The sequence below is a fragment of the Dromaius novaehollandiae genome, chromosome 25, assembly GCF_036370855.1.
Source record: "Dromaius novaehollandiae isolate bDroNov1 chromosome 25, bDroNov1.hap1, whole genome shotgun sequence".
NCBI lineage: Eukaryota > Metazoa > Chordata > Aves > Casuariiformes > Dromaiidae > Dromaius > Dromaius novaehollandiae.
In genome coordinates, this window is record NC_088122.1 from 3,490,312 (window position 1) to 3,512,376 (window position 22,065).

Below are 22,065 nucleotides of genomic sequence, written 5' to 3' on the forward strand. Positions count from 1 at the left end.
GTAGTCCGGGGAGACCGCGGGGCACGCTGGGAAATGTAGTCCGGGGAGGGGACCCCCCCCCCCCCCCCCCGGGGGGGCGGGCTGAGCGCCGGCGGGCGGCGGTGCCCCAGGCCGGGGCACAGAGCCGGGGGGGAGGGCGTCTCCCAGTAAGGGCGGCCCCGTTGTCCCAGTTCTCCCAGTGGGTCCGGAGTGGGGACCGTCAGTGTGCGCCGGGGGTCAGGATGTGTCCCCAAGCCGGGGGTCGCGGCCGGAGGGGTGGCATGGCCCCGTGTAGGGGGGGGGCCGGGCTGAGCTGCCTCAGTTTCCCTTGCCCAGGTGGGCGCCCTGGTGCGAGACCCCCGAAGGTGTCCCACCCCGTCCCCACCCCGTCCCCATCCCCATGCCCGTCGATGCCTGTGTCCCCGTGCCCTGTCCACGTCCCCCTCCCCGTCCCCACCCCGACGCTCGTGTCCCCGCTCCCCAGCCATGTCCGCCCCCCGGCCCCCCCCAGCATCCGCGGTGCCGTTCCCGTCCCCGTCCCCGTGGCCCGTCCGCGGGGCCGTGGCAGGAAGCGTGGCGTCACGCGGGGCAGGCGTGGGCGCCCGGCGAGGACTCGGGGGGCCGGCAGCACCTCGGGGATGCGGACGCCTGGGTGACAGGGAGCCCTCGGGCAGGAGGCCGCCAGCGGGGGCACCGCCATGGGGGGGCCCGGGGTGCCCGTCCTCCTCGTCCTCCTCATCCTCCTCACCGGTGAGCGGGGACGGCCGGGGAGGCCGGGGAGGCCGGAGGGGACCGTCCCCGGGGGCCGGAGAGGGGTTAGGGGGCCGGACTGGGGACAGACGGACGGGCCGCGGGGGGTGACACGGCTGGAGGGAAGGGGATGGGGGCGGTGGGGACATGGAGGGGGGCGAGATGGGGCAGATGGAGGGGGACATGGGTGGGGGGGCAGGATGGGGACAGACAGAGCGGGAGGGACAGGATGGGGACAGACAGGGGGGGCATCCGGTGTGCGTCATCTCAGGTCTGTGGTCAGGGGCTGGGGGGGCGGGGGAGGATGTGCAAGTAGGACGCCTGGGGCCAGCTCCCCGAGGTGACTCAGGTCCCCTGTCCCTGGGGGTGGCACTGGGGCATCCAGACACTGTGGTCCCCTCCCATGGGGTGCCCTGGCGTCCCCGTCCCCATGGGTGGCACTGGGGGACACTGGCGCAGCTGGGTCCCCTTCCTCAGGGTGCCCTGGTGTCCCTGTCCCCGTGTGTGGCACTGGGGGACACTGGTGCAGCCAGACATCTGGGTCACCTTCCCCAGGGTGCCCTGGTGTCCCCGTCCCCATGGGTGGCACTGGGGGACACTGGCGCAGCCAGACATCTGGGTCCCCTTCTCCATGGTGCCCTGGTGTCTCCGTCCCCATGGGTGGCACTGGGGGACACTGGCGCAGCTGGGTCCCCTTCCTCAGGGTGCTCTGGTGTCCCCATTCCGATGGGTGGCACCAGGGGACACTGGGGCAGCCAGACAGCTGGGTCCCCTTCCCCAGGGTGCCCTGGTGTCCCCATTCCCATGGGTGGCACTGGGGCAGCTGGACAACTGGGTCCCCTTCCCCAGGGTGCCTTGATGTCTCCGTCCCCATGGGTGGCACCGGGACAGCCGGACCCACATCTCCCCCTCCCCGGGGTGCCTCAGTGTCCCCATCCCCATGGGTGACACCAGAGGACCCTGGGGCAGCGGGACCCACGTGTCCCCCCTGGGATGCTTCAGTGTCCCCATCCCCATGGGTGACACCGGAGGACCCCGGGGCAGCCGGCCCAACGTGTCCCCCTCCCCAGGGTGCCCTGGTGTCCCCGTCCCCGGGGGCAGCGCCGGGGCGGGGGGGGAGCGGGGGGCCGACGCCGGGGGCGGCGGGCGCCCTGCGGGTGAGCCAGGAGCCGCGGCAGGCCTGGGTGGCCCCGGGCGGCGGGGTGGCCCTGGGGTGCCGCGTGGCGGCCGCCGAGCGCTGGCAGCTGCTGCGCCTGGAGTGGCTCAAGGCCGGGGGGGACGAGGCGCTGTGCGAGGCCCGCCTGCGCCCCGCCGGCCCCGCGGCCCCCGCCGCCTGCGCCCCGTGCCTGCGCCTCGCCTGGCGCCCGCCCCGGGCCACCCTGCACCTCCGCGGCGCCCGCCCGGGCCACGCCGGCTGCTACGTGTGCCGGGTCACCCTGGAGATCCCCCGCCTCGCCACCGCCACCGGCAACGGCACCCTGCTCAGCGTGGGCGCAGGTAGGCGGGCGGCGGCGGGCGGCGGGGACCCCCGCGGCGGTGGGGACGGCAGGGCCCTGACTCCGGTTTTCCCGCGCCGGCAGCGCCTGACGACGGACGCGGCGTGGGTAAGCGGGGCGCGGACGGTGCCGGCGGTGCCCGCGTGTCCCGGGGCGCCCGGCTGAGCCGCCTGCGCTTGCAGGGCTGCCCGCGGCGCTGGGCGGGGGCCTGGGGGGCTCGGCCCTGCTGCTGCTCGCCCTGGGCCTCTGCTGCTGCCGGCGCCGGTGCAGGAGTGCAGGTAACCCCCCCCGCGCCCAAAGGCCCCCGCGCCCAAATACCCCCCTGCCCAAATACCCCTGTGCCCAAGTACCCCCCTGCCCAAATGCCCCCGTGCCCAAATGCCCCTGCACCCAAATACCCCTGTGCCCAAATGCCCCCGTGCCAAATACCACCCATGCCTGAAAACCCCATGCCCAAATGCCCCTGTGCCCAAATACTCCTGCACCCAAATACCGCCATGCCCAAATGCCCCCGTGCCCAAATGCCCTGTGCCCGCATGCCCCCATGCCCAAATATACCTGTGCCCAAATGCCCCCGTGCCCCAATGTCCCTGCACCCAAATGTCCCACAACCATTTCCCCGTGTCCATCCACCCCGTGCCCCAACACCGGTTGCCATCCACCCATGCCCAATACCCCCAGCCCATCTCCCCCATGCCCAAATACCCCTGCGACCATCTACCCTTTGCCTAAGTACCCCTGTGCCCACCTCCCCTGTGCCCACCTGCCCCATGCCCGCCTGCCCCATGCCTGTCTGCCCCATGCCTGTCTGCCCCGTGCCTGTCTGCCCCATGCCCATCCATCTGCCCCTGTGCCCATCCATCTGCCCCTGTGCCCAAATACCCCTGAGCTCGTCTACCCCAAACCCACCTACCCCCATGCCCATCTCCCCCTGTGCCCACCTCCCCCTGTGCCCACTGCACCCCAGCTCCCGCTGGCGCTCACCCCATGGGGACACCCAAGGGAGACCCCGGGGTGGGGGGGACACCGTGGAGGGGGGACCCGGCCGTGCCAGCGTCTTGGGGGGGCTCGCGAGCCTGCCTGATGCCCACCGACTGCCAGACACGGTCATCTACGCGAACACGCTGCCCCGCTCGACGCGGGCCCCCAAGGACCTGGTCTCCCTCAAGGAGCTGGACAACAGCATCTACCAGGAGGGCCTCCAGCGGGCACGGCCCCCCCAGCCCCCTGCATGCCCTGGGCACCCCGGGACCCCCGGCGCCCGCCGTGCCCGGCCCTGAGGGGCTGCGCAGGGGCCCTGACGACCCGCAGAGATGTCCCCCGTTGTGGGTTTTTTGCATTTGGGCATCGAAAGCTGGCACCACGCAACTGCACCCACGCCTCGGTCTGCCCGCGGGCTGCCCCTCGGCCGGTCGCCGCGGTGGTGCGCGGGTGCCCCAGGCTCGGTTCGCCCCGCCGGTGTGCAGAAAAGACCCCCCCCCCCCAAAAAGGTGTTTTGCACCATCTCCCTCTGTTTCCCGTGCGGCAGCTTCCCGCGCCTTTGACACCCCCCACCAGCACCCGCTGCTGTACGGGGCGTCCCCCCACCGCTGGAGAGGCCCCCGCGGATGCCACCCTTGCCCGGACGCCTGGGCTCCTGGGCGGATGGGGGGGGCAGGTTAGAGCGGGGGGGAGGCTAGGAGCCTGGGCACCTGGGTCTCCCCCCCCCCCCCCCCCACCACCCAGGTTTCCACCCGTGGACCAGGAGAGGAAGTGACAGTGGGACAGACCATAGAGCACAGCCCGCCAAGAGGCACCAGAGTGTCTCCATGTCTACAGAGCCACTCTCTGGGGGGGGCAGGACTGGGAGGGCAGCACCCCGGGGTGTCTCCTTGGCCGTGTCCCGAGCTGGGTGGGGGCCCAGGCGTCCGGGGAGGGAGGGATGGGGACACAAAGCACACGGCAGCCAGCGGCACGGTCTGCACGTTGGAGTTTAATGGTGGCCATGGGCCCGGGGCGACGGGGGCCCGGCAGGCATTCCCGTGCGGCGCCGGGCTCACAGGGGCTGCGCGGCAACGGGGTAGAGCAGGGAGAGGTGGCGGGCGCCGCGGACGGGCAGCGCCCGCGCCGTGTAGTGCCGCACGGCCTCGGGCACCGAGGGGAAGGCGGCCCCCGCGCGCCCCAGCACGAAGTGCCGCTCCCGCGTCCGCGTGAGCTTCACGTGCACGAAGCCCTGGCTGCTCCTGCGGGCGGGGGGGAAACTGAGGCACGGGCCCACGTGGGCGTGCAAGCACAACCGGGGGCGTGCACACACACACACACACACACACACGGGTGCACAACCCTGGACACAGCCGTGCACAGGCAACCCCGACCCGGGGGCTGCCCGTCCCACCCGGCCGAGGACCCCGGCCACCGCCCGTGCCCGTGTCCCCCCCTCCCCGCGCTCACCTCAGCGAGAGCGAGTAGTCGTCGGGGCTGGTCTCGCAGTCCCGCACCAGGAAGCTGCCCTCGCGGCACAGCGCCAGCAGCGTCTCGGCGCCCGCCCGCCCGATGGGGCCGTGGTACCACCTGCGGCGGCCCGGCGTCACCCTGGCGTCCGGGTGGCCGTCGGGGACCTCGGCGCCAGGTGGCCAAGGACACCGGGGCTCTGGCTGTGCTACGGGGCTCCAGCCATGCCATGGGGACCCGTCTGTGCCATGGGGACCCGTCTGCACCACGGGGACACGTCCATGCCATGGGGACCCATCCGTGCCATGGGGACCTATCTGCACCTTGGGGAGCAGCCAATGCCACGGGGTCCCATCCATGCCATGGGGCACCCTCCACCCCATGGGGACCCATCCATGCCATGGGGCACTCTCTGCACCATGGGGCACCCTCCACACCATGGGGCACCCATGTGCACCACGGGGCACCCTCTGCGCCATGGGGCCCCCTCCACGCCACGCTGCCCGGGCTGGGCATCGGTGCCACCCCGGGGAGGAGGGAACCCGCGGCGAGGTGGGTCGGGGCCCCTCGGACTTACGCCTGCTTCTCCAGGGGCAGCGAGGGGTCCACGCGCCCCGGGCTGGGGGGGCAGCCCGGCCTGGCGCCTGCGGGGGCCCGGGGCGTCCGCGGCGGCTCCCGGGGGCGGCTGGGGGAGCGGTCGGGGCTCTCGAACTGCACTGCGGGGGTGGGGGAGAGGGGGCTGTCACCCGCTGGCGTGGGCACCCCGGCACCCCCCCACGTGGGGATAGGGGGACCCAGGGCCTGGGCCACCGGCTCTCAGCACCAGAGCACGATGAACCCAGATGTCCCCACCATGGGGCTGGCCTTGCCGGGGGATGCTGGGACTGGGAGATCGCCAGGGTGGTACCCATGGATGCCAGGGGACACTGGGGCTGGGGTGTCCCCAGGGTGGTACCTAGGGGTGATGGGGTGATGCTGGGGCTGGGATGTCCCCAAGGTGGTACCCATGGGTGATGGGGGATGCTGGGACTGGGAGGTCCCCAGGGTGGTACCCATGGGTGCCAGGGGACATTGGGGCTGGGATGTACCCAGGGGCGATGGGGTGATGCTGGGGCTGGGATGTCCCCAAGGTGGTACCCATGGGTGATGGGGGATGCTGGGTGTGAGATGTCCCCAGGGTGGTACCCATGGGTGCCAGGGGACACTGGGACTGGGATGTACCTAAGGGTGATGAGGTGATGCTGGGCGTGGGATGTCCCTAAGGTGGTCCCCATGGGCACAGGGGGATGCTGGGCGTGGGATGTCCCCGGGGTGGTCCCCACGGGTCCCGAGGGACGCTGGCACCTGCGAACGCCCGGGAGATGTGGTCCTTCTTCCACTCCCAGGGCTGGTCGTACTCGTCCGCGGGCCGCTCGTCGTCCCGGGGCAGGCGGCTCTCCCGGGCCGCGGCCGGCCCCGCGCCCTCGCCCGCCGGCTCCCACTCCTCGGACGGGGTGTCGTAGAGCCGCGGGCCCTGGCGCGGCCTCCCCCGCCGGCCCCGGCGCCCTGCGGAGGGGCAGGGGTGGGGGGCGCCGCCGGCTCCAGGACGCCCCTCGCCCCCCATGCAGGGGCCGGGGGGCTGCGGGTGCCCCGGCTGGGGCTGCCCCCGCGTCCCTCACCCACCTTCGGCCTCGGCGGGCTCCTCGCAGCCGCCCTCGGGTGCCGGGTCCTGCTCCGCCTCGAAGGGCTCCGAGTACTCGCTCTCGCCGCGGCCCTGCCGGGCGGGCGCCCCGCGTGGGACCGGACCCCCCCGTGCTGCCCTGTGCCCCAGCCCGGCCCCCTCCTCCTCCTCCCCTCGGTGCCCCCGGTCCCCACCGTGGATGCCCCCATCCCTCCCCCCGGTTCTCCCCTGTCCCCCCCCCCCCCCCAGCCCTCTGTCCCGGTGCTCCTCGACTCCCTCCCGGTTCCCCCTCCCTGGTGACCCCCGCTCCCCCCCCCCGGGTGCCCCATTGCCCCCCCCGGTTCTCTCGACCCCCCCGGGCTCCCCAGTCCCTGCTCCCCAGTCCCCCCCGGTGCCCCCCGGTGCCGCCGGGTCCTGCCCCCCGCCGTGCTCCCCGGTGCCCCCCGGTGCCCCCCGGCCACTGCTGCCGGACCCCGCCGGGTGCCCCCCCGCTCCCCCCGGCCCCCTCCCGGCTCCCGGGTGCCCCCCGCTCCCGCCGCCCCCCGCGCCCCCCGCGCCCCCCGCGCCCCGGCCCTACCTGCTCCCGCCGGCGGGGGCCGCCGCCCGGCCCCGCGCCCCCCACGCGGACCAGCCGGTGCCGGGGGGAGGCGGCGGGACCGGGGCCGGGACCGGGGCCGGGGCCGGGGCCGGGGCCGGCGGGCGGGGGGGCCCCGGCGGGGCGGCGCTCGCCGCCGCTGTAGTCGGGCTGGGGCGGGCGCGGGGGGGAGCGCCGGGCCCCCCGGCCCAGGTACTCCCGGAGCCACTTGGCCATGGCGGGGCCGCCGCCGGCACCGGAGCCCCGCGCGCACCGGCGCCCCGCGACCGCTGCCGGCACCGGGAGCCGCTTTGTGTCGCCGCCGCGCTCGGCGCGGACCGGAGCGTGCGTCCCCCCCCCCCGCCCCCTCCGGGGGGGCTCCGGGCCGGGGCCGGGACGGCGGGTGTCGCGATGGGGGGGGCGGGATGGGCGCCGGGGATGGGGGTACAAGGAGGGGGGGGTACGGGAGGGGGGGGCCGGGATGGGGGCACCGCGGTGCGGGATGCCGGGACGGGGGTACCGGGATGGGGGGTACCGGGACGGGGGGGTACCGAGCCGGGGCACCGGGATGGGGAACATCGGGATGGGGATACCGGGATGGGGGGGCATTGGGATGGGGGCACCGGGACGGCGAGAGACCGGGAAGGGGGAGCTGAGACCTCCGGGGGCACCGGGACAAGAGGGGAGCTGAGGCCCAGGCACCGGGATGGGGGGGCACCAAGACCCCCCCAGAGGGACACTGGGACTGGGGGGGAGCTGGGACCCCCCCAGGGTGCTCTGGGTGCAGGGGGACCCCCGGGGACCCCAGGACACCGGCCGGTAGAAGCCCAACTCCCCCGAGCACAGGGGCCTGGGGAAGAGGCTGGGGGGCCCGAGCCCCGGGGGGGTCCCAGCCGCAGTGGTCTTGTCCCCCACCAGCTCCAGGGAGGTTTGGGGGACCTTGAGCAGCGCCAGGGCCCCCCGCACCCCCCAGCCCCAGCGGAGCTGGCTCTCAGGGCAGGAGGCTCTGCCTCCCCTCTCTGCCCCCCCAGGATTTGGGGTCCAGGAGCACAGCATGGGGGGGCTTTGGGGGCCACACTGCAGGGCTGGAGGGGGGTCCCTGGCCCTGTTTCGGCCTCTCTCCTTGTCCCTTCCTGGAACAAAGGTCTCTGTCACAGGCCCACGAGCCGGGGGACTGTCGGGGACACGCGTGGTGGCGGGGGGCAGTGGGGGGCACACGCGGGGCTGGGGCACGCCGGGAGCGGGACCCACTGCCGGTCTCGCAGAACTGCTGGTGACAGATCTCATCACACGCAAATCCCAGGGCCGGAGCCCAATATCCACCATTAATATTTGAAGAAGCTAATTAAAGCGCACGTGCGAGGAATGCTAATTGCCAGTGGTGCGGCAGGATTGGGGGGGGGGAGATGCCTTTTATTGCCTGCTCCCATCAATGCTGACTGCCCCCCCACCCCAGCCCCACAACCTGCCCCAGAGCCACGTGTGAGGATCTAAGCGTGGGTTAATCAGGGCTTGTTAATTAGGGGTGGGGGTCTTCACAAGGAGCCCAGGGACAGCGAGGAGATTAGCAGACACGGGTTAGGACAAGAGGAAGAAGAGCCCCAGGTCGGGACCCAGCTGGGACAGACAGAGGCCGTGTGGCCCCCCCTCCCCAGGCCAGTTCTGCCGAGGCAGGGGAACGCGGCCCCCCCCATCCAGCTGTATCGCCAGGCAGCGTCCTCGGGGCTCCCCCGGCCCCGACACACGCAAGGGTAGGACAAACTCGCTGCATCTCCCCCGCCTCGGGGATGAACAGCCACTCCGTCAAACAGAAGATGAAGAAGCGACAGGCTCTGACACATCCACTTTATTACCTGGCTACAAGCAGACGAAACCCAATTGCTCCCTGAGCAGCTGGAGCGGAGACGGGTTTAGCGCAGAGCTGCCGGGAGCAGCTGGGCTGCAGGAGGGCTGGTGTCAGCCCAGCTGGGACATCCTCGTCCCCGCGTGAGGGGTGCCCAGACCTCGGCTGGACCCGCCAGCTCTGCTCCCCTCCCCTGGGAAGGCCAGAACCACCTGGACACACAGCGCACGTGTCCCCACCCAGCCACTGTCCCCTGAGCCCGGGGCAGCAGCAGGATCGAGCCCAGCTCTGGCAGGGGAAGGGGCCTGGGGGGACAAGCCTGGATAAGTGCTGCAGCTTTTGGCATCTCCTACAACAAAAAACCAACAGGGGATCCAGGCCCACCCCACGCAGGAGGCAACGGGGGGAACAGAGCCCCATGTGACGGGGGGCAGGAGACAGGCAGGGCGAGAGAAGCAGAGGGGGGCACGTCCCTGGCAAAAGAGAGATGCCGAGCTCCTGCCTTCCCCCTGCTCCCCAGGACACAGGGAGGGAGGGGAGAAAGGCCCTGGGGGCTGGTGAGTCACAGCCCCCGACACAGGGAAAGCCAGAGCAGGGGAGAGCACAGTGGGGACCTGCAAAACAAACCGCACTGTCCAGGCAGGCCCCGGGACTCCCAAAACCGTTATGGGAGCAGGGCTGGGACACATCATGCTCCCTGGGGCTGCCTGGAAGCTGGGTCTGGGCATGGCCAGCCTGGGACAGCACCAGGGCTTTTCACTTGCTGCAATCAAGCAGCGATATCCTTGTAAGAGGAAGCTGTTTATCCAGTTCACCCTGTGTTCGTCTTGCTGGTGCCGTTAACCGGTGGCAGCTGCTGGGGTCTGGCAGGGCAGAGCTCGCGCTGCCCTCGGAGGATGGCTACACACCCCGGCGTCCCCCGCGTGAAGACGCCGGGGCTCCAGATGGCCAGTCTGCGTGCAGGCGGCCTGGAAACCCCGCCGGGGCCCGAACGCAGCAACGCCGGCTCTGCGCTGGGAGGGGAGGAACAGCCCGCAGTCCCCACTCTCGGCCACGGCTGGGTCGCGCGTCAGTCACTCGTGCTGTCCTCGCTGTCCGAATACGCCCCCAACAAGCCGAGGGAGGACGTGGTGCCCGTTGCCGTGGGAAACGAGCCTGGAAGCCAAGCAGAGAGCAGACACCGTCAGGTACAGCCCTCCCCGCTGCCGGCAAACCCCAGGGGCTCGGCACAACTGCGCACGGAAGCGCCAGCCTGCCTTGCTCTGCTAGCCGCAGGCAGCTGCGCACGGCTGGAGCAGAGGCACGGGGAGCGGGAGTTCGAGCAGCGCCTCATCCCCCAGCCTGAATCTCAATGAGGACGACAAGGTTAAACTGGGCAGACAAGGAGACCCCGCACCCCCCCCAACACCGCCTCAGCTGCAGCCCCCTGCCTCTGGCAACGGGGAGGAAGCAGCAAGGTTGGCCCAAGGTCTGCAAAACCCTCTCCCAAATGAGCGGCACAGGGAGAGGAGGGTGCTCTGCTGCTCTTCCCCCCATCGCGCCACCAGGGAGATTTCAGCCACTGGAGAGGAGGAGAGAAACCAGCTCTCGGCTTCGGCTCTGCAAGCTGCCAGCTGCGAGCGTGCAGCAGCGTCGTGGGCAGAGCGCCCTGTGCCAGCTCCGAGCCGAGCCCTCGAAGGACGAGCAGTTCCTCCAGCACAATCTGGGCTGAACAGACCTTGACAGCAGCCAGGAGCAGGTGGTTGCAGAAAGCGTAAGAAAAAAGGGGGCAAATACAGAGCTGTCCTCCCCCAGGGACCCCCTCAGGGGAGAGGGGCTTCCTAAGCCAAGGACTGGATCAGCCCAGTGGATAAACTGACCAGATCCTTCCTCAAACCCACGGGCCCTCTGCCTTCCTAGGGCAGCGAACAACGAGGTGTTAGAAAGCCCTTCTGCTTGTTTTCACTTCTTTGGAGGTACTGAATTCCCAAATTTGGTAGGTTTTACAAGAGGGCCCAAAACCAAAGCAATTTTCTTGCTGTTACAATCATATCTCACTATTGTGGTGGTTCCCAGAATTGTATCTGAGCACTAAGAAGCTGTTTTGAAGCTTATGACCCTGCCAGTGTCTCCAAGGTCCCGGCTTGCTGCCAAGGGCCAGGAAGGAACCTCTTCTCTCTCCAGTACATCAGGTGCTACATCGTCTCCTGGAAACAAGGACAACCCCCTTCTTACACCGCCACGGTCACATCTGTCCCACAACAAAGACTCGACCTGAGAGCATTCAGGCTCTGAAGACAACGTGGAGCTAAACGCCACTTTGGTGCCGCTGGATCCCTCCCCAGGCACTCCGCTCAGGCAAGCCAACCCCATCCCCATGTCGGCAGTTACCAGTGCTGGCCGTGGCCCCTTGCCTCTCCGTCCCATTAGCCAGGGTGGCACCCGGCTTCGGCTTCCTCACTGTGACAAGCCCGGCCAGCTGGGACTTGCTGTTCAACGTGCCCACGCTCCGTTCCCAGCTTTCAGTTTTCAGCTTCTTAGCCTGGGGCTGGGGTTCCTGTGGAGGGAAACAGGGGCATTAGGGGGACGGGGGAGAAGAAGGACTGCTGAAGACAGCAGCACAAAGAGCAAGAGACATGGGGAGAGCCTCCTGCAGCAGCCAAGGGATGCATCCTCCCCCAGGGTGACTAGCACAAGTGAGACAAACAGGGAGAGCTGGTATGGATCTAAATAGCTGCAAAACAGCCCTCGGAGATGAACGTCCCATTGCCTGTGACAGTTAAATCTAGGCTAGCACAGCCACAGGATGGCCCTGGGACGGTGAGGAGCCTGATGCATGTCACAGGACTGTGCAGCCGGGACTGCATGCCTGCAGGTGGTCCGGTCACTGAAATCAAACTCTCCAGGGCTGCAGATTAGTGCTGGGCCAGGGAACATTGCTCAGATTAACCCCAGCCCAGCTTAGAAACAAGGCAGCTTTGATTCGTCCGAATAGACAGAGGTCCCAGCAGACATGGATCGACATCAAAAAACGACAGTGCTAGGGGGCCTGTCTGCGGGGATAATCCCTCCCCTGGAAGCCGAGCACTGAAAGCCCTTTTGTCCTGCCCATCTCCAACACAGAGCTGAACAGAGCTGAAGGAGAGGCCGTCCCAGGCACTCGTTTCACTGCTGCTAGTTTTCCAGAGTGGTGAAATCATGTCGGAGGGATGACCAAAGCACTGGCAAGTGCATCCTTTCCGAGATGCAGGGCAAAGGGAGCCACATTCCCAGCCAGGGTGGGGGCAGCTCCCTCCCAGCCGAGACCATCTCCCTTTTCAGCGGATACAGACTAAAATCACCAGCTGATCCCTGTCTCATTTCAACCCACTGCACAGGGACATGAGCTTTGTGAGCTGCTCATGCGTGACCGACATTAGGACTCCAGCCTCTGCACAGCACAGGGACAGAAGAGACAACACAGGCACTCAGGGCAGCAGTTTTGGGGTGGGGGAGGAGACGTGGCAGGTGGAAAAGGCTCTGTACCCGCTCTCACCTCCTGAAGGATGTCTGTAGGTTTAATTTTTGCCACTGGCTTTGCGTGGACTTTGGCAGGCTCTTCGTCAGAATCGGAGTCGACCAGCAGCCGCCGGTTCTGGGCTTCCTCCAGCATAGCTCTGCACGGAGAGAGGCCCCGCGCAGAGGGTCAGAGCCAGCTCCCTGCCACCACGCGAGCAGCAGCGCCGGCTGGGCTGGGCTCAGTGCCTGCGCTCTTTGTTGTAAGCGGAGCTGGAATTCAGCAGCTCAGGCAGGATCCAGCTTCTCAGGTGCTTTTTAAAAAGTCGCCTTTTTAGAATGAGCACCTGAAGGTTGATAGCACTGAGACCTCTCCTCATGAAGAGGCTCCTCAAGGGAAGTCGGGCCCCTGCAGCAGCCCTGATCTCCCCACCAGGGAGATGCTTAAACCCCCCCACCACCTCCATCAAATGCATTTCTCTCCCCTCCCCAAACGCCTACCCATGACAAACTGCCCCAAATCTCCTCACAGCCCAATCAGGACAACATCCCACCAACCCAGCTCCTACGAACTCAGGCCCCTCAAGCAGTGTCTCCCTCAGCCCTCACTTCAGGGTCCTCACTTCAGGGTCCTCAAGGAGCTGAGGAGAGGGCAAGATGCAGCCCTGCCTGGCCAGGACCAGCTCAGCTGGTTTCACACGCCCAGGGACACTTTCACCCCACTCACTTCATCTCTTGCTCGTCCTCCTCTTGCTCCTTGCGCTTCTGCTCCTCCTCATACTCCTTGTACTGCTGTAGCATGGCCTCGAAGTCCACATTTGCCTGGCGCTGGTTGAGCTCCTTCAGCTCCTGCAGGTTCTCCAGAACCTCCATCTCCAGCTTGGAGTCCTTGGTTCGGTTCTCCAGGACCTGGGTGAGGAAGAGGAGGAGGAAGCCAAGCTTACGTGAGGTGGCAGGGCCCACCAGCAGGGTCTGACACAGCCTGTACACCAAGTACAGCACGGAAAGCACCAAGAAGGTCATCAGCCTAATTTTCATGACTTGGTATGCTTGATAGGGGTAAACTGCAACCTGTCACAAGTTCCAGCATGGGAGAAAACCTCCTAGGAGCAGAGAAGTGGCTCCCGTCTGTCTGTACTGGCTCCAAGGACTGCTCTGGAGCACAGCAATACCTCAGGAGCCTGAGGAACTAAGCCAACAGCTACAAAAAGTCACCTGCTCTGCGAGGGAAAGCCAGCTGGAGCCAGCATGAGGTTTCTGCTCTGCAGAGAAGGGCGTGTTCCAGTACCTTCATAGGATTGTTTAGCTCTTCGTCTTCCCTCTCCTTCTGCATTCTCTTCTCTTCTTCCTCCAAGAGCTTCTCAGCTTGGAAGTTGCGAGTGGCCCCATGCTCCATGGTGTAATCCGTGTTCTCGGGATCTGTCTACGGAAGAAACGAAATCATTGTACTGGGGGAATCCTGCTCCAGGCACTCTGCTGCCTACAAACATCCAAGCACTACTTCCAGAGCCACACGCGAGTGTTTCCCTGATCCCCCTGTGCTGTTTCATTCATATCACAGGCAGGCAATCACCTACACCCCTGTGCTCCCCTACAGATGATTTGCTATTGTGCCCTGCCCGTGTGACGGGCGAGACATTTCAGGGCTATGAACTGCTACGAAAAGGGAAAAGACATCAAATAGTGCACACACTGATTCCATCTTTGCTAGGACATCCCTTCCCCACAGAGCTAGCTATCCCTCATTTCCAGTGCCCAGCCCACAGACCGTGCAGCCTGCCCAGAAACCAAGAGCCCAGAAAATACAGAACCACCCAAAGAAACTTCACCTTGAAAGTGATCTCTGCCAAGCAACGTGTGCACTTGATGTAGAAGCGGAAGATGGGAAGTCCCAGGTACACCTCATTCTGAACAGTCTCCTTACGGGCATTGAACTTCTTCCCCTTATAGATGTATTCACCACATGTCTTGCATCTGTGAAAGAACAGAAAGAGAAGTCCATAACACACCAAAAGAAGAGAACAAAAAGACTGAGAAAGGTCCAAGTGATTTTCAGGCTGTGCCAGCCTAGGTTCTGAGCAATGGTTTCTTTTTCCTTTGCAAATTCAGCACCTACTCTTCAAAGAACCCCAAAATGACCCCCAGCACCTCTTCCCTCTCCCTCCTCCCTCTTCTCATGAACCATGCCACCTCTAGTGGCAGCTGGCAGCAGCTCCTCTGCTCTGTATGGAAGCTAAATGATCCCCAAGCAAACTCCCCTCTTCTACAGCTGCTTCCTTCCTACCAGCACGGCCCCTCTTACCGCATGTTGAAGGGAGCCATGAGCCGCACCACATACTGCCGGTCCTTCGGGAGTTTGAGCTTTGGGATCTTAGCAGGATCAAAGTCCGGCGGGTAGTATTTCTACAAGAAAAGGCAGAGACGTGCGGGTGCTGGGTGCTGATATACCCAAAGGGGTGAGAACTGTGGCAGAGAGGCTCCCATTTGCCATTTCAGTCCCTGCGATCAGCTCAAGGCTCCCCACACACAGAGCAGGAGCTGGCCTGCCCCTACTAGCTAGGCATAGTACAAAGGGGCAAACACCCCAATATCTATCCCCAGCTGGAGTCCAGGCACCAGTGTCTTTCTGTCCATCTGCCTGTCTCCAAGCCCTTGGCCCCTGCCCTCCCCCAAACCCTGGCCTGCCCTCCCCACACCCCCAAATGCCCAACCCTTTGCACACTCTTCCCCTAGTTGCACAGATCCCCAGGCCCTGCCACGACCCACTTCCAGACTCCCCTATCTCCCCCTGCCTCAAGCAGCCCCCCCAGATGCTGCCAGGAGCTCCAGGCCAGGGACAATCCCCCCCCCCCCCCCAACCACCTCCTGCCCTGCCTGGGAACCACGATCAGCCTGAGACTCCCCCCACAGACCAGGGACCCCCCAGGACCCTCTCAACCTGAGACCCCTCCCAGCCATCAGGGACCACTCCCAGGCTAGGGACCTCCCCACCGAGCAAGGACCTTCCCCAAGACCCCCAGCCTGAGAACCCCCAAAGACCTCCCCCACCCCGAGGTCCCCCTCCATTGATCAGGAACCGCCCAAGACCCGCAGCGTAGGGACCCCCCACCGATCAGGGACCCCCCAGGACCCCTAAACTGGGGACCCTCAAACACCCCCGCACCCCGAGGGCCCCCCGCACTGACCAGGGACCCCCAACCCAGGCCCTCCCCCCAGCCTGAGCCCCACCACGTCTCTTCCACCCCCCCCCCCCCAACTCACGTTCAAAACCTTCCGCTCCGACATGGCTGCGTCCCCCCTTCACGCCCCTACGCGACCCAACCCGGCCCGGCAACCGCCCCCGCGCAGTCCCACAACTTCCTGGAAAGAGTCCCCGCCCCCTGCCTCCGCTCATTGGTGAGAGCGCCCCTTCCGGGGGAGCCTATTGGCTAGCTCTGCTGCCCGTCATCTAGCCCCGCCCAGGCGCCGCGGGCCCTGCGCTCGACGCCAAGTGCCCGTGCGGGCGCGGCGGCCTGAGGGGAGCGTTCCGGGCGGGGGGGGGCCAGGGCGGCCGCGGCAGCCCGGGCCCCGGGGCGGGGGAGGGGGGCGCGGGGCCGGTCCAGACGTTGCAGGACCGTAGGGACCAGCCCAGGCCATAGGGACCGGTACGGGCCATAGGGACCAGTCCAGGCGCGAGCCGTACAAGCCCGGAGAACCCGGCACAGGTCCGTTCAAGCCCGTACCAGCCCGCAGAGCATGGCACAGGGCCGCATGAGCCCACAGAGCCCGGTGCAGGGCCGTATGAGCCCGCAGAGGCCGGCATGAGCCTGTACAAGCCCATAGAGCTTGGCACAAGACCGTACGAGCCCACACAAGCCTGTAGAGCACAGCACGAGCCCATAAGAGTCTTGCATGAGTCTGTACGACCCTATAGAGCCTGGTATGGGCTCGTGCCAAGCTCTACGGGCTCCTATGGGCTTGAGCCAGGCTCTATGGGCTCATATGGGCTCATGCCGGCCTCTATGGGCTTGTACGGGTCTGTAGAGTCTTGCACAAGTCTGTACTAGCTCGTAGAGGCCGGCACGAGCCCATATGAGCCCATACAAGCCCTTAGAGGCCAGCACAAGCCTGTACAAGCCCATGGAGCCGGGTACCAGCCCATGGGAGCCCGTAGAGGTCTTTAATCACTGTCACCCTCCCTGGGACCCTGGTGTCTTGAACCCCCTGTGCCACCCTCAGAAAGCTTCTCCCTGCCCAAGGAGCACAGACATCCAGGAGCCCTGATCCCCTCCACCGACCACTCTGCAGGAACCCAGAAACCCAGGCAGTCCCGATCCCCTCTGCCCACCCAGGACATCTAGTCTCCTGCTCTCCTCTTGTTCCTTGTGAGGAGCAGCTGGACACCTGGATCCCTTGGCAGTAAGAACTAGATCCAGCCAGGCAATTCAGGAGCCACTTTTATTCGTTCTGAATGTCTGGGGAAACTGGGAGCTCCCCAGCTCCCAGTGAAGGGTTTGAGCAGGAAGGAGAAACCTCAAGAATATCCCTGGGGGCACTGGGTTGCAATGGTGGTGGTGGTGGTGGGGGTCGCCATGCCCCATGGTGCCCCACAGTCTGGGAAAAAGGGCTAAGGGGGAACCCCTTAGTGTCCCAGGGACATCAGATGAACCATGGGGTCCCTCCAGTGATAAGCTAGGGTCTCTGGGGGACTCCTGCCCCATGGAATTGCCCATGGGTGCTTCCTAGGGTCTCCTCCCCAATAATGGGGGGATACTAGGCATCCTGGGGGACACCAGATGGCAAAAAGAGGTCCCTCTGCCCCATGGGAGTGCCCAAAGGTGCCACAGAGGTGTCTCAGTGTTGTTGGGGTGGGCTCTATAGGGACTCCCAAAGGAAGGGAGTCTAGAAATCCCCCAGGTACCAGGGGGAGAGAGAGGGTGGGGTGCACCAGATGTCCCAATGGGACCCTACTCCTGAGGAAGGGTTCTGGGGGCCTTTTGCCCCATTGGGATGCCCATGGATGCTACATGGGGACCCCAATATGGCTTGGGGAGCTTTTCGGGTCCCCCTAAATATTATGGGGGACACTGGATGATCTTGATGGGCCCCCCACGGGGTCAGGACCACGCAAGGCAGGGGGCACAGTGAGGACACAGGCCTGGAAGTCAGTATAGGCATGGGGCAAGGTGCCCCGGGTGATCCAGCGCCTGGTGCCCGGCTGGTAGGCGTGGATCAGGTGGGTGTCTTCGTAGGTCTCATGACTGTAGCCTCCCAGTATGATCAGTTCCCCTCCCAGAACAACCGCACCCCCCGTTACGTGGGCATGGGGCAGGGGGCTGAGGAGAACCCACGAATCCAGGCTGGGGCTGTAGACCTCAAAGGCCAGCTGGTCACTGTAGCCTCTCTGCCCACCTCGCTGGCACAACCCCCCAGCCACATAGAGCTGCCCACGTGCCTCCTCCATGATGTGGCCAGCTCGCTCACCGTTCATGGAGGCCAGGAACGTGGCAGGCGCGTCCGGGGCATAGCGCAGCAGGGATGCCTGGCATCGGCATGCCTCGTCACACCCACCCGACACGTAGAGGGCACCGTCCAGGGCACAGGCCGCGTGCCCACACAGGGCCTTTGGCAGCGGCTGGCACCTCCTGCGAAAAGAGAGAGGGAGAGATGGGGAGAGGGGAGGGGCAGGTGAAGCGGGACTGCCCAGGACATCCCCAGCAGGCACTGCTAGCCGTGGATCCATCAAACAAGCAACGAGCAACGTTAGCCAACAGCTAATGGACCCCCCCTCCCCCCCTCCCCCCCCCCCAGTGCACAACGCTGGAGAACACACAATGGATCCCAATAGGCATCGTTGTCCAACCGCGGGTCAACCCACAACAGCCTCCCCCAAAGGGCAGCAGTGGTCAGTATGCAGTGGACCCTCTGGGAGCAACGCTGGCCAGCACCCGGTGGGCATCGCTGGTAGATATTCAAGTGATTCCTCCGACTGGCAGATGGCCAAGAGGCTCCCAGTGAATACCACTGGCCAAAAACCCATTCGTGACCCAGTGGGCATCACTGGCCAACACCCAAAGAACGTCGAAGGACACAGTCAGTTAACACCCAATGGCCCTCCCCCAAAGGCTGCTGTTAGACAACCCACGATCCATTCTCCATTGGAGGGACCACATTGGCCAGTGACCCAGAGATCACTCAGTGGGCACCACTGGCCAATTTGGGGGGCTGCTAGGGCAGAGGAAGGCAGGTGTCCGCGTGGAGAGGCCTCACCTCCAGGTGTCACTGGCCAGGTCATAGCACTCCACAGTGTCCATGCAGAAGAGCTCATTCGAGCTGCCCCCCAGGGCGTAGATGAAACCCCCAAGTGCCACCGCTGCGAAGCAACTCCGCCCACAGGCCATGCTGGCCAGGTGCTCCCAGGAGTCTTCCATGGGCTGATACCTGGGGTTGAGCGGCAAAGGGGAGGAGAGCTGTTACCCACAACGCCGGGACGTGGTGTCGAAATCGCTGATGGCAACATCCCACCCACAAACAGCCAGTGCTGTGATGTCCTGAGGCCACATGGCACCTCTGGGTGGGATCCTCCCTGCCCCACCCTTAATGAATCCCATACTGTCCCGGAGTAGGTGGGCACCAGTAGGACAGGAACCTCCCAGTCTGTACCCAACCAGTCCCAAAATGCCCTGGGGCTACTTCAGCAATTGCAGTCTCACAATGTCTTGGGCCCATGTGGAACCTCTAGGTCCCCCAACACTTCTTTTGATCCCACAGTGTCTTGGTGCTCTAGGTCCTCCACGGTCCTCACCTGTAGACACTAGCCAGGGTGTCACGGACCCCGTAGTAGTGCTTCCCACCCAGGATGTAGAGAGCGTTGCCAATCACGGCTACAGCGTGGCGGAAGCGTGGGCCGTCGGGAAAGTGTCCCAGAGCCCGCCACTCCACCTGCTTCACCAGCCCCACAGTGCTGAGGTAGCGGTGGGCAAACCAGAGGTGCTTGCTGGGCTTCCGGGCAGCCGTGTCGGTCGTCAGCGTGTCCCCACCGCAGACCACCAGCACCTCCGGCCAGGAACGCACCCGGCATGGCAGACGGTCCATGGGGGCCAAACTTGCGACCACAAGCTGGTGGAGAAGCCCTGGGTTAGCTGCTCCTGCAGCCACTGACGGGACCTTCTTCAGCTCCTGGCCAGACATGAGGGCAAAGCGAACAGAGGACAGAACCTCCCGGGCTTGGTTGTCTTGACCACCTCCATTGGCCACGAGCCACCGGCACGCTGCTTCCAAGGCTTCTAGTTCATGGAGGACATTGAGGGCATCCGAGCGGAGGAGGCGGATGAGGAGGTGCGCAGGAAGGTCCAGGAAGGCTGGTGTGGCCACCACGCTGGGGAAGGTGGCCAAGATGTAGTCCTCAGCTACACGGACTACGTGGGCCAGCCCATAGTCCATGGCAAAGGCCAGGACATCCAGGCCAGTCTCTGGGGTCAGGCAACGGGTGAAAACATCCAGGCAGAGCGTGAAGAGCCCCCAGGCCTGGTAGCGCAGGGAGGTCTCGGCTGCCTCCAGGACTGTGGGCCACGGCCCTGCCACAGCCCCTGTGTAGGCGAAGGAGAGGAGGAGGCGCAGCTCGTCTGGGGACAGCATCGTGGCCAGCGGGGTTGCGGGATCGTGGGCCGCCTCCCGCATGGGGCAGGTGAAGAGGGCCCGGAAGAAGTCACAGGAGCAGCTCAGGGCCAGGCGCTGGACTAAGCGGAAAGGAGGAAACTGTGGAGGCAGCAGGGGATCCAGGTATCCTGGCACCGTCCTTTGCGCCTCACAGCCCCCCCCCCGGGACCCTCTCCATCCTCAAGGCCCCCCCACAAGGGGACCAGTCAGCTGGGTACCTCCAGCTCCACATCCAGGGCTTCATCTGGAACCGATCACCGGGGACTCCCAGCATTGACCCCCCACACCCCGCCAGCCCCCCCCCGCATCTCCACCAAGGGACCCAGGTGTCCGGGCACGCTCTGTCCCCCCACTCCCTTCAGCCCCCTCCCAGGGGACCCAGACGCCTGGCTCACCTGGAATGATCTCATCTCCTGCCTGGAGCCGGAGGTCGCAGCCCAAGCCACCGGCGTGGAGTTGCCTCATGGACTTCAGCGTCTCCCACTGCTCCTCCAGGGGCTCCGGAGACGGCTGGGGGTTACCCTCCGGCTGTGGGGCACAGGCGGCCATCACCCGGGGGGCCCCCAGGGCCCGGGCAGCCTCCTCCACCTCCTCCTCCTTGCCGTTGGGCAGGGCTCCCCCATAGGCAAAGGCCAGCACAGCCCGCCAGCCCCAAGGGGTGGCCCCTGGTGGCAGGGGGACGTGGGGCAGGGAGCCGTGGGGCAGGGAGCCGTGGGGCAGGGAGCCGGTCCTGCTCTCCAGGAAGCGGAGGAAGAAGGAGCTGACAGAGGCCAGGACCACAGCGTGGGCCACGTCACCCTCTGGGCCCACGGCCACGTCCACCAGCTGTCCGGCGGTGCGGAGGTCGTCGGCCACGGCCAGGAAGCGTCCAGCATGGGCCCGATCCCGCAGGTCCCACTGGTTTGGGGCTGGACCCTCTGCAACCCACATCTCGCCTGCGGGAACACACTGCGGGTCAGGGTGCCGTTCCCATAGCCAAAGCCTCTGCCCCACAGCCGAGGGCCCAGCTCCGGGGGCCCAGCCACCGCCCCACAGCGAAGCCGCCCGCTCCGCTCGCCCCGTTGCAACCCCCCACCACCCTTCGGTGTGCCCTGCTGCGGGTGTTGTGCGGGTGTCGTGTGCTGCCTCTTCTCGGCGGCGCTGACTGCTGCGCTTCGGCAGGGGTTGTAGTTTGTTGTGGTGTCTGGTGTGTTTCTGGTGTTGCAGGCAGTGTGTTGCGCGGGTGTAGGAGTGGTCAGGGTGTGGCTTTTGTGGTTTGCATTGTGTATTTCAGCGTGTCAGCCTGTCTCCTGCCCGCCGCACTGCTGGGCTGTACGTCTCATGTTGCGGCGTGGACCTTCGCCTCCCCTCCTGCTGCGGCGCGGGTCTCGTGCCTGTGCCCGTGCTGGGTGTGCGGCACCGTGCGTCTGCAGTCAGTCTGTCTTGTGCTGACTGCTGCGGTGTCTCCTGCGTGCTGGGCTGACTGCTGCGCTGCACCGACTGTTGTGCGTTGTGGTGTCTGTGTTTTGTTGTGTGTGCTGTATGTTGTGTTGTCTTGTCTGTTGTGCTATAGGCAGCTTGTGTGTGCGCGTGCATGTTACACCTTGTGCGTGCAGCCGGGGTGAGGGCTGTGCTCCCTCTGCGTGTTGCGTTGTGTTTTGTGCTGTTTCTCCTGTATGTGCAGCTTTCCGCTGTGCCTGTGGCAAGATCGCCTGTGTGTCGTGCTGACACTGGCTGCTGTGTGTGTTGATGGTCATGTTGCCTGTTGTACACTGGGCTGTGCTGTTTCTTGCATTGCCTGTTGAATTGTTTTGCAGGCAGTCTTTGGTGTTGCATGTTGTGTTGTTACATCGCCCATCGTCTTGCATCTCGTGCACTGAGGTGTGTGTTCTCTAGTTTGCTGTACTGTGCTGCTTGTTGTGCGTTGCCTCTTCAGCGCTGCATGTTATGAGGTATCGCACCGCATGCTGTATTTATGTTGCATGTCAGGTTGTGCGCCTTCTTGCACCATTTATTGTGTTCTGTAGTGTCCAGCCTTGTGTGTTGCATTGCATGTTGTGTTGTCTCCTCCGTTACATATTATTTGTTGTGTTGCATGGTAGCAAGCAGCGTGTCCTCTCTTGTGTCATTTTATCGCATTGTATGTTGTGTTTTTGTGTGTCATACGCTGTGTCCTGTATTGTGGTGTTGCTGGTGGCTATTCTGTTATATCGTGTGTTGTGTTGTTGTATTACTTTTTGTG

The 22,065-nt window shown here is 65.6% G+C and overlaps 4 protein-coding genes across 5 annotated transcripts; 1 reads left to right on the forward strand and 3 right to left on the reverse strand.

Moving 5' to 3' along the window:
* Positions 1–148: 148 nt before the first annotated feature.
* On the forward strand, positions 149–3,700 carry TMIGD2 (transmembrane and immunoglobulin domain containing 2). 2 transcript variants are annotated; one of them, XM_064497322.1, is made up of 5 exons: positions 149–729; positions 1,579–2,226; positions 2,310–2,333; positions 2,408–2,503; positions 3,327–3,700. In XM_064497322.1, exons 1-5 carry the CDS (start codon positions 678–680, stop codon positions 3,503–3,505), a joined length of 999 nt encoding a protein of 332 aa, XP_064353392.1. In that variant the 5' UTR covers positions 149–677; the 3' UTR covers positions 3,506–3,700. The 2 variants fall into 2 exon arrangements, with proteins under 2 accessions (XP_064353392.1, XP_064353391.1); XM_064497321.1 differs by lacking the exon at positions 149–729 and having other exon boundaries at positions 1,002–2,226.
* Positions 3,701–4,177: 477 nt separating this feature from the next.
* SHD (Src homology 2 domain containing transforming protein D) lies at positions 4,178–7,202 on the reverse strand. Its single transcript, XM_064497253.1, has 6 exons — positions 6,893–7,202; positions 6,318–6,408; positions 6,000–6,200; positions 5,233–5,371; positions 4,656–4,775; positions 4,178–4,447 (listed from the first exon to the last, which is right to left on the reverse strand). Exons 1-6 carry the CDS (start codon positions 7,124–7,126, stop codon positions 4,261–4,263), a joined length of 972 nt encoding a protein of 323 aa, XP_064353323.1. The 5' UTR covers positions 7,127–7,202; the 3' UTR covers positions 4,178–4,260.
* A 1,518-nt stretch (positions 7,203–8,720) lies between these two features.
* Positions 8,721–15,587, reverse strand: YJU2 (YJU2 splicing factor homolog). Its single transcript, XM_026105470.2, has 8 exons — positions 15,468–15,587; positions 14,509–14,609; positions 14,036–14,180; positions 13,495–13,629; positions 12,934–13,115; positions 12,247–12,367; positions 11,103–11,268; positions 8,721–9,887 (listed from the first exon to the last, which is right to left on the reverse strand). The coding sequence occupies exons 1-8, from the start codon at positions 15,489–15,491 to the stop codon at positions 9,802–9,804; spliced, it is 960 nt and encodes a 319-aa protein (XP_025961255.2). The 5' UTR covers positions 15,492–15,587; the 3' UTR covers positions 8,721–9,801.
* A 1,449-nt stretch (positions 15,588–17,036) lies between these two features.
* Positions 17,037–20,798, reverse strand: KLHL33 (kelch like family member 33). Its single transcript, XM_026105412.2, has 4 exons — positions 20,240–20,798; positions 18,991–19,924; positions 18,456–18,626; positions 17,037–17,830 (listed from the first exon to the last, which is right to left on the reverse strand). Exons 1-4 carry the CDS (start codon positions 20,772–20,774, stop codon positions 17,254–17,256), a joined length of 2,217 nt encoding a protein of 738 aa, XP_025961197.2. The 5' UTR covers positions 20,775–20,798; the 3' UTR covers positions 17,037–17,253.
* Positions 20,799–22,065: the final 1,267 nt, after the last annotated feature.